The sequence below is a fragment of the Drosophila miranda genome, chromosome 4 (assembly GCF_003369915.1).
Source record: "Drosophila miranda strain MSH22 chromosome 4, D.miranda_PacBio2.1, whole genome shotgun sequence".
Lineage (NCBI taxonomy): Eukaryota > Metazoa > Arthropoda > Insecta > Diptera > Drosophilidae > Drosophila > Drosophila miranda.
This window is the reverse complement of record NC_046677.1, coordinates 21,236,695-21,245,539: the sequence shown is the minus strand read 5'-3', so window position 1 is coordinate 21,245,539 and position 8,845 is coordinate 21,236,695. Positions and strand designations below refer to the sequence as shown.

General features: G+C 45.7%; 6 protein-coding genes across 6 annotated transcripts; 2 read left to right on the top strand and 4 right to left on the bottom strand.

Moving 5' to 3' along the window:
• The first annotated feature begins 341 nt into the window (after positions 1 to 341).
• On the top strand, positions 342 to 1,732 carry LOC108163119 (alpha-protein kinase 1-like). The gene is made up of 2 exons (XM_017298225.2): positions 342 to 519; positions 575 to 1,732. The coding sequence occupies exons 1-2, from the start codon at positions 443 to 445 to the stop codon at positions 1,629 to 1,631; spliced, it is 1,134 nt and encodes a 377-aa protein (XP_017153714.1). The 5' UTR covers positions 342 to 442; the 3' UTR covers positions 1,632 to 1,732.
• Positions 1,640 to 2,978, bottom strand: LOC108163120 (transcriptional adapter 1). The gene is made up of 2 exons (XM_017298226.2): positions 1,938 to 2,978; positions 1,640 to 1,872 (listed from the first exon to the last, which is right to left on the bottom strand). The coding sequence occupies exons 1-2, from the start codon at positions 2,726 to 2,728 to the stop codon at positions 1,746 to 1,748; spliced, it is 918 nt and encodes a 305-aa protein (XP_017153715.1). The 5' UTR covers positions 2,729 to 2,978; the 3' UTR covers positions 1,640 to 1,745.
• Positions 2,979 to 3,793: 815 nt separating this feature from the next.
• Positions 3,794 to 5,676, bottom strand: LOC108161287 (polycomb protein esc; the record flags this gene model as incomplete). Its single annotated transcript, XM_017295505.2, has 3 exons — positions 3,794 to 4,861; positions 4,930 to 5,122; positions 5,183 to 5,676. Coding segments are annotated over 3 exons (1,587 nt in total), but the record flags the coding sequence as incomplete, so codon positions are not given.
• On the bottom strand, positions 5,627 to 6,512 carry LOC108163739 (augmin complex subunit dgt2). The gene is made up of 2 exons (XM_017299198.2): positions 6,228 to 6,512; positions 5,627 to 6,170 (listed from the first exon to the last, which is right to left on the bottom strand). The coding sequence occupies exons 1-2, from the start codon at positions 6,433 to 6,435 to the stop codon at positions 5,683 to 5,685; spliced, it is 696 nt and encodes a 231-aa protein (XP_017154687.1). The 5' UTR covers positions 6,436 to 6,512; the 3' UTR covers positions 5,627 to 5,682.
• Positions 6,513 to 7,075: 563 nt separating this feature from the next.
• On the top strand, positions 7,076 to 8,427 carry LOC108162923 (mitochondrial cardiolipin hydrolase). The gene has a single exon (XM_017297905.2). It carries the CDS (start codon positions 7,543 to 7,545, stop codon positions 8,263 to 8,265), a length of 723 nt encoding a protein of 240 aa, XP_017153394.1. The 5' UTR covers positions 7,076 to 7,542; the 3' UTR covers positions 8,266 to 8,427.
• Positions 8,287 to 8,816, bottom strand: LOC108162924. Its single transcript, XM_017297906.2, has 2 exons — positions 8,723 to 8,816; positions 8,287 to 8,661 (listed from the first exon to the last, which is right to left on the bottom strand). Exons 1-2 carry the CDS (start codon positions 8,735 to 8,737, stop codon positions 8,425 to 8,427), a joined length of 252 nt encoding a protein of 83 aa, XP_017153395.1. The 5' UTR covers positions 8,738 to 8,816; the 3' UTR covers positions 8,287 to 8,424.
• Positions 8,817 to 8,845: the final 29 nt, after the last annotated feature.

Below are 8,845 nucleotides of genomic sequence, written 5' to 3'. Positions count from 1 at the left end.
GATGTGCCCTGGGACACGGCTCGAAGTGGTATCTCTACACGGTTTTTACATTGGAAAAAAGGTGAAACCATAACGCGTCTGAAAATACTAGAAACACTATGAAAATGATCAACTTTGCAAGATGTGTGAGCTAGACGTGGTAGCAAGAAAACCGTCGGATCCTCAGATGTATACCAAAATATACCATACAAAAATAATAAACTGACAAAACCTAATGCGTGGCAGGTGAAACCCACCGCATTAATAAATATACCCTGATTGCGTACAGAATATTGTTCATGAAAGGTGAGGTTCGTAGGTGCCTTGACTTGTTGCTGTGCCGTTTTTTCGATATCAAACGCTAACATGTGAATGCCACTTTTCTGCCCATCCCTATTGCGTATTTGTTTTGCTTATAAATTAATAAACTTATAAATTAATTAAAAAAGTTCACAGCATAAGCATGGTAGTTTGTCGGTTCTTCCAGCAGGGCTCCTGCCGCTTTGGCACCAAGTGCAGCAACGAACATTTTGACATCAAGTATGGAAACAGACACAATATATGTATAAATAAATTACATGTTTGATTATTTTAGAGTGGTGCTGAAGAATGACATGGAAGCCAGCATTAATGGGAAGATGTGGCCTTTCTCTGTTTACGGCCCATTCAAGGATAAGGCGAACATTCCCAACTTCATCGAGGACCAGTCGTTCGAGGAGGTCCGCCTGCTCTGCTACGAGGCGAAGCGTCTGAACAGCTTCGATCAGTTCCATCAACAGTTCAACCGGGAGGTCATGGAGGCCACCAACAAGATGAAGACCATGATCCAGGTGACCCCACAGATGGTCGATGTAATGATCAAGATCTACGACGCTCCAGAAGGTGCCTCCGCCGTGTCCAGTGCTCCTAACCAAAATCCATTTGCCGCTACGGCTTCCAATACCGCTGGATCCATCTTCAGCAAGCCGACTCTTGGCAATCAAGTCAATAACACACAAAGCCTTTTTGGGGGCTCCATGGTTTCGGCGAACTCTGGAAACAGCATATTCGGCGGCGGGAGCGTGGCCGGACCAACAAGTGTTTTTGGACAACCGCAACAACAACAGCAACAGCAGGGAGCCGGACCGCAGACCTTTCAGGGAGGCAATATATTCGCTCAGGCGCAGGCCCAGCCCCCGAACCAAATGCCTTTTGGTGGTTTTCAACAGCAGCAGCCAGGAGGTGTCTTTGGTCAAGCTGCAGTCAATCCCAGTGGTGGGATCTTTGGCCAGGTGGCTCAACAGCCACAGCAGCCGCCGAGTGGATTGTTTGCCCAATCGGCCCAAACAGTAGGCTTCCCTCAACAGCACCAGCAGCAGCAGCAGGCGCAACAGATGATGCAGCAAGTGAATTCCCAACAGCAGCAGCAACTTCTTCAACAGCAACAACAACAAATGATGCAGCAGCAGCAACAACAACAACATCAATTGATGCAGCAGCAGCATCAACAACAACAACAACAACAGCAGCAGCAGCAGCAATCACAGCCAGGGGGAAGTTCTGTGTACAGCCTCTTGGAATCCTTGACTCCAGCTGAAATTGAAGCCTTCAAGGCGGATCAGTTTCTGCCAGGCCACGTGCCCTTCAATCCACCGCCACGCGAATTTTGTTAAAAGTCTTCTTCGTAATAGTATAAGCTGTGTATATACCCTGCATGAGCACCCTTTGTGCTACACCTACATGAATAGAACTGATTTTAAATAGGTTTCTATAATACTTTGGTTGAGTTAATGCATCATCATGTTGAGGCGCTCCATGTTGATCGAGTACACCGAGTGGGAGCCAATCAAGTTGCGATCCCGAAAGGCTAGCTGGCAATCCTTGAGGGTGATGAGAGTCCGTTCGCTGGGCAGGCTGCAAATGGTCAATGAGAAAAAGTTAAGTAGAGCCAATAGTGGAAAGGGGAGAACTCGTCTTACACTTCTTCGCAGGCAGAGAGAAAGATAACATCATCGTTTTGCCTTCTCATAAAGTTTGCCGTATTTAGCTCCTTGTCAAGCTCTAGTGGACTGTCGTCCACCTTTTGGCGGGTCACAGTGTTCCTTAGGGCGGGATCTCGAATTGGGGCGCCCACATCGTAGTAAAAGTTGCCTTCACCGCTGGTTTTGTAGTGCTTACGCTTCTTGATGATGGTTCCCAGCAAATCCTTGAGCAGCACTTGCACAGCCATGGCCACATACTCGGCCACGTTGTCGTCCACAGAGACGAGGCCAATCTCCCAGGCACCGATCAGGAAACGGCCCATTATGAAGCCAGCATCGGGCAGGAACAGTTCCTGGGCGCAGTATCGTTGGGTTGGCGGGTGTTGCTGCATCGGCTGTTCGCCACTTACGGTGGGCGGTGGTCGAATCACTTGCATATTGTCCTCGGCTACAAAATCCAGCACCTCCAAGATTTCGAAATTCAAACGCTCCGCAAATGTTCGCGTGCTTCGCTTTCGCCGCTTGCTCCTGTTGCTGTTGCTGGCCTGTAAAGGTGGGGTCGTCTCCACGGGGGCAAAGGCATCAATCTTGTTGAGCAGCGCCAGCAGAAACTGGTTGTGGAGATGCAACTTGTCCGGAGACATGATCTTTCGGCACTCACAGTCGAATTCCTCTTTGCTCCAGCGATTGCGAAACCAATTCTTCATGTTCGATCTATAGCGCTCCCAGTTTTCGCCCAAAGCCACAACCAGAGCCTCCTTGGTGGCTATCACTCTGTCAGTCAGCATTTTACAACCAATTGAAATAAATGCAAAAATCTGACGATTTTGCAATCAACAATCTTTAAATTGTTTTTATTTTTTATTGTTACTTGATCGATGCTGGAGCGAAAGGAAATAACACTGCAATGACCGGATACATTAATGACCTTTTAAACAAACAAGAAAGTCTATTATTTATGTTTTTGTTTTTTTTTTGTGCCGCGTTCGTAAATATACTTATGGAAAACCGAACTTAGCCCACTTGGCCCCCTACATTTAAACAGGTGAACAACTTGAAATAAACAGCAGAAAATAATGCTGTTTCTAAATTCTTCTATTAGATTCATCCTATCTTAGCTCTTTACTTATAAAAAATTCACGATATCTGTCACCTGAACTGCGTTAAAATTCTTCAAGTTGAATAAGATTTGTGTGTGTAAATAAATAACCTCTGGTCGACAATGGGCTAATCGTTCTCTGGCGGGATGCAGTATCAGAAAAAACGAGGGGGAACGTTGTGAGCTGCTGCGGACACCGCAACTCTACAGTTATACCCGATGCTAAGTCAGTATGGCTCTCCTCCGGCAGACGCCGCTAATATTAAACGACACGACATAGGGTGCGTGCGAGAGAGACAGAAAATCAGTCTGAGCGTGACGTCGGGCGCTGCGTAGCCACTGCAAATTGATTTGTTTCTTTTGGCTTCAAAATTGTGGATGCCACAGGTTTTCGTCCTTTGTGGGGGCGGAAGTGGGCGGGGCGAAGTTTTGAAATATTTTTGTAGCAGTGACATATCACAGAAGTCTGGATCCAAAACATCGTTGCTCTAGCTCTTATAGTCTTTGAGCACTAGGCGCTAATAGGGACGGACAGACGGACGGACAGACAGACAGGGCTCAATCGACTCGGCTATTGATGCTGATCAAGAATATATATACTTTATGGGGTCGGAAACGATTCCTTCTGGACGTTACACACATCCATTTTCACCACAAATCTAATATACCCCAATACTCATTTTGAGTATCGGGTATAAAAAACGAAATTAATTGAATTAAGTCCACCCACCCAAGTCAGGTTAACTGAATTAAGTCGCGTAAAATAATACATTTTGTATTGTTACACTTCTTGTAGATCCCATCCTCGCATTTGATTTGTGAGCGTATGGTTAGCTGGGTTCTTACAATATATGTAATACATATGTGTATATTTTTAAATAAAATAAGTTATGTATAGATAAATAAATAAATGCTACAAGAACTAATTTCCCCGATCCCAGCGCCAGACAGTGCTGTCGTCACAGACACAAATCAAAATGGATCCGTCCTTGGAGAAGGATGTCTGTCGAATGGTCGAGTTGCTCTTCGGATGCACCAGCTGGCTGCACTTGGTCAAGTTCGGATCGTTGCAGTCGAGCTCCCAAACGAACGTGGTACCAAGCTGGTTGCCCAGGGCCAGAACCTTCTGCCACGAGTTGAAGGCGAAGCGCACGAACCAAATCTCGCACATTTTGTAGTCAAAGTGATGGAGGACTGTGGTGGCGGACTCCTGCGGTTTGATTTCGTCCCAGGGGACCGACAGCTTGCCGGGTTTCCAGCAGACAATGGAGTTCTCACAGGACTTGGAGAAGACAAAGTCGCCGAACCACTGGACGCAGTCCACATAATTTCGATGGATGTCGCGCGTGGAAAAGTCAGGAAAGTGCTCCTTGATGGTCGGAAATGGAGCTGTCGTCTTGCCGGGAATGAAATCTGAGCTCAGCTCGATAGCCTCCTTGATGTCGGGCTTGTCCAGGCGCCACAGCTTCAGCGAGTGGTCCATGCCGCTGGACATGATCCGATCCCCGCGCAGATCAAAATCAATCGAGAGCACCTCGTCGCGGTGTCCCTCAACGCCGCCAAACACTGCCACACAAACGTCCGACTGAATGTTCCACAGACGAAGCGAGTGATCCTTGCTGCCGGACAGCAGCAGCTGAGGCCGAATCGGATGGAACTTCAGCTCATTGATGGCATGGCCATGCCCTATGTAGTTCTTGCTGCATTGATGCTTTATGGGATTGAAGATGCGTATGACTCCGCGATAGCCAGCAGCGGCTAGCACTGGGTCGCCAGAGATGGTGTCATACGACCAGGCGCACGTATAGAAGCTTTCATCGGTCTGAAAGGGAAAGGGTAATGCGTTCGAATCTTTACGTTCAGGAGATTTATTTATGTAAATTTACCCACATCGGGATCAGCATAGACCTGCAAGAGGCGCAGGCCACCGTTGGTGTCCTCCTCCTCGTTCCTCTTGACGCACTCGTAGATCGACACCCGATCCTTGCCCACGGTGGCAAAGACCTGCGGCTGGCCCCTCTCTAGGAATGGATTGAACTGGACACCAAAGATCTGGTGATTGTGGTCCTCCCTCACGTAGGAGCTGCAAAAGGCAGGTAGTCACACCACGCACGAAGCGTCACACCTGGCGAGAGCCGCTCACCTGTACTTGTACAGCGGTGGAACCATTTTTGGTGCCTTGACGCGACGGCACAAACGGTTCAGCTTGCGCGTGTTCGGAGACTTGCTCCTGGTGGTCGTTGTCGTATTGCTAAACAGGCTGGCGGAGTCGTCCCGGTCAAGAGAGGTGGCATCGTTTTCCTCCTCTGCGCCCAATCCGTTCCCGCCGTCACCATTCGTTGAGGGAGTGGGCGCAGCGTCTGGCAGTGTCTCAGTGGCCACAGCTTCCTCATCTGCCGGCTGTTCTTCTGCTTGGGGATCCGATTCAGTAGGACTGGTCATGGTCAATTGAATCCACCAGCACCGCCAAGGAGTCCAAAGCGTTTTTAAGTTTTTTTTTCTGATTATAAATTGTTTGGTTGCCGCTTTGCCAACTATTGGGCTGTGCAACAGCGTTGCCACCTGCCACCGATGGGGAACAGCCCTGTCTTGGGCAATTTGCAATGTATTTAAAACTAATTTTATAATGCTCTTAATCTATTTTCACCGTCTTTCGGTGCTGGTGAGGTTGTTTTTGGCACTAAGAAGCTCATCCAGATGTGCTTCTACCTCCTTGATAGCCTTCACACTGTGCTCCGTGCGCGACGCAATTTCGTGGATGAACCAGCTGCACAGCAGGTCCGCCTTGGTCTGCGTCACATTCGCCGACGACTGCTTAAGTTGGAGCTCGTTCACCAGGTGGGTGCCCATCTTCAGGTCGGCTGCATCATTGAGCAGGGCGCATTTGCGGCTGAGCAGCTGACCCCTTTTCTCCATGCTGGTGCGATGCTCTACCTCCAGCCTGATGATCTCCTTTTTTCCTGGGTCTAATTCCAAGTCGTTGCTGAATACTTCAGGGAATTCCTCACGTATCTGATCCCCTAGCTCGGCAATGGGCAGGAGCTTGGCCTGCAGCTGGGCCGTCAGATTGGTGCGCACGGCCTTGCGGTCCGTGTAGGAGAGGGCCGGGATTATTTTGTAGTCCTGTAGGTCTGGAAAGAAGCATAAATATGACCAAGAGAATAAGATATCACTGTAGCAGATCTTACCAAGTACGTGATCGTTATCGTCTAGTCGGACAAATTCCCCGATGGACACCAATTTGAGAGCTCGCTTAATTTCGGGGCTCTGATTTGCAGGCTCCAAGCGGCGCAATACATCCAGCAAAAGTTTCAACTGCAGGACCTTCTTCAGTTCACTTTCTCGTGCTTCCAGCAACTCCTTGGTGTCAGTGGCCAAAATTGTTGAAGACTTCATTTTTCGATTTGATCATAAATTAAAAAAGAGGGAAAATGGAATTATTTGAATTTGTTTTTGGTTCATGAACCACAAACAGTTCGCCTTAACACCCTTAACCCACCATTAAAAATCTATATGTAAGCTAATGAACTAAAACTTGAGCAGAAAGGGGACATCAAATACTAATTCGTGATGAATATGAATTCCTGATCGTTTGCATCCAAAATCTCAATGTTTTCCATGACGATTATATGAAAAAAAAAACCGAAATTTGTTTACACATATTCTCTTACAGGTTACAGGTTTGGTAACCTGAAAATTTAGGTCAAAATTGAACCGACGGTATATTTACGGTATATCGGTATATAATGGTATATTTAGCCAATTTCATCAATCTATTAAATTTCATTTTCAACGTTATATAGAAATCCAATAAAAGCAAGTATTTCGAATAGGCCAATCATGTATAGAATTGATTCATCAATCGTACAAAATTGAGTGGGCATGGCTAAATGTTCTATATAGCTGGGAATATTCGACGGAAGATAATAAACAAGTATTTATTGGTGAATAACCGGTTGACAACAATGATTCCCGGCAACATTAATTTTCATACCCTGGGGAAAAAGATGTTACATAATTGTGAATACGTTTGTCTTCCAAGGCTCCGTAGGTATCAGGATCGAGATAAATATATACAAGATACTAATAATACACATGAATAAGTCAAAAACATATCAATTTTAGAAAAGGTCTTAATAAATTGCGTTTGATCTACATATAAAATTAACGAAATAGGGTGTACAAATGCCTACACACGCATCTTATCTTCAAATACCAGCGACATTGCGACTGTTTTTTTTGGTTGAACTTGTTTGTTTAAACCTTGTTTTAGACAAAATACAATAAAAGCAAGGACTAAAAACTAGCCAGTTAAGTAGAAAATTGATTAATCAATGGCTTAAAATTACGTGGGCAAAACTTAAGGTTTTAGTTAGAAAGAATTATTCAACGGAATATAAAAATATAACAATATGAACGACTATCCTCTTTCGTTTTTTTGTGTGACCCATTTCGCTAAATCGTTTTTTTGTTTGACCGCTCAAAGATCAGAAGTATTGAAAAATGAACATTTTTGCGATTTTTGAGAGTCATCCGATTGTGGCCACCGTCACGGTTTTCGCAAGCACCGGCTTAGCCGCGGAGCTAATAGTGAAAGCAATAAAATATGTACGCAGCAAGACGCGACGACGTCGGGTCCACGAGGTTCTCTTTTTCAATGAACTGGGAGAAATTTGTTACAAGGAGCATCAGAACCAGGGTACGCAATCAGCCCCCAAAACTTTTCAATGCAGAAACAAGCACTGCAGCTTGAGACAGTTGGAGAAGATAACTATGCTGATCGATGAGGCTCAATACTCTATTGATATATGCATATACACATTCACTTCTACGGATTTATTCTTGGCCATAAACCGCGCGCTGGATCGGGGAGTGTCCATTCGCATGATCAGCGATCACGAAATGGCCTATTCCAGTAAATCGAAGGTACTGAAACTGGCTGAACTCGGTGTACCCCTGCGCGGACCTTTCACAACCAAAGTCATGATGCACCACAAGTTCTGCGTGATCGATGGCGTGGCCCGGGTGCAAGAGATTCTGGGACTCAAGAAGTGCAAATGGCCACGGCCCTACGGAAGCGTCCTGATAAGCGGCTCTGTCAACTGGACATATAATGGATTCGTTGGAAATTTCGAGAACTGCACGATTACCTCAGACGAGATTTTGGCTTGTCAATTCCAGGAGGAGTTCAACCGCATGTGGAACGCTTTTTTGGTGAAGGAGTAGGAGTTCCTAAAGAAGAGCGTCTACAATATCTAGTACTTTTATTAAAAAGTAAAGACAATTATCAAATGTGCCTTATATTGTGTACAATTCTCCTACATTAAGTTTCTTTAACCATTACAACAGGCATTAAAGCCCTCACGACTACGAAGAATTTATAGACTATTTAGCTTGTTGTTTTAATTTGTCGACGCGTCGCGTAAAGTTATCCTTCAGGCCATTGAGACGCTCTATTTCGGCGCGCAGCTCCAGGTACTCCAAATAGGAAACAGAGGATTTGAACAGGATTTCGTGTTTCAGGGTGAGAACGCGTGCGACCTCTTTTTTCTTTTTTTGGAGTGCCGTGAGCTTCAGTGTGAGTGTCGAGTCTTTCTTCGCGTTCTTTGATTTCTTCGACTTCTGCGGAGTGAGGTAATGCAATTATGAGTACGCATTACTTTATAATAGATTTTAAACATACTTTACTGATCTCCATTGTTGTCCTCGTGCTGTCTTTGTTTTGAACGCGTTGTGAATGGCGAACGAGTGAAGAGGAAGCAATCGTACTCTTTTTTAAAAGTATTTTTCGGTATTTCAATATCGC

Coding starts and splice junctions, on each gene's coding strand:
- LOC108163739 (XM_017299198.2), bottom strand. CDS start 6,435: ATGAAGTCTTCAACAATTTTGGCCACTGACACCAAGGAGTTGCTGGAA. Junction 6,171..6,227: donor CGATAACGATCACGTACTTG/GTAAGATCTGCT, acceptor GCTTCTTTCCAG/ACCTACAGGACTACAAAATA.
- LOC108163120 (XM_017298226.2), bottom strand. CDS start 2,728: ATGCTGACTGACAGAGTGATAGCCACCAAGGAGGCTCTGGTTGTGGCT. Junction 1,873..1,937: donor CTCTCTGCCTGCGAAGAAGT/GTAAGACGAGTT, acceptor GACCATTTGCAG/CCTGCCCAGCGAACGGACTC.
- LOC108162923 (XM_017297905.2), top strand. CDS start 7,543: ATGAACATTTTTGCGATTTTTGAGAGTCATCCGATTGTGGCCACCGTC.
- LOC108163119 (XM_017298225.2), top strand. CDS start 443: ATGGTAGTTTGTCGGTTCTTCCAGCAGGGCTCCTGCCGCTTTGGCACC. Junction 520..574: donor AACGAACATTTTGACATCAA/GTATGGAAACAG, acceptor TGATTATTTTAG/AGTGGTGCTGAAGAATGACA.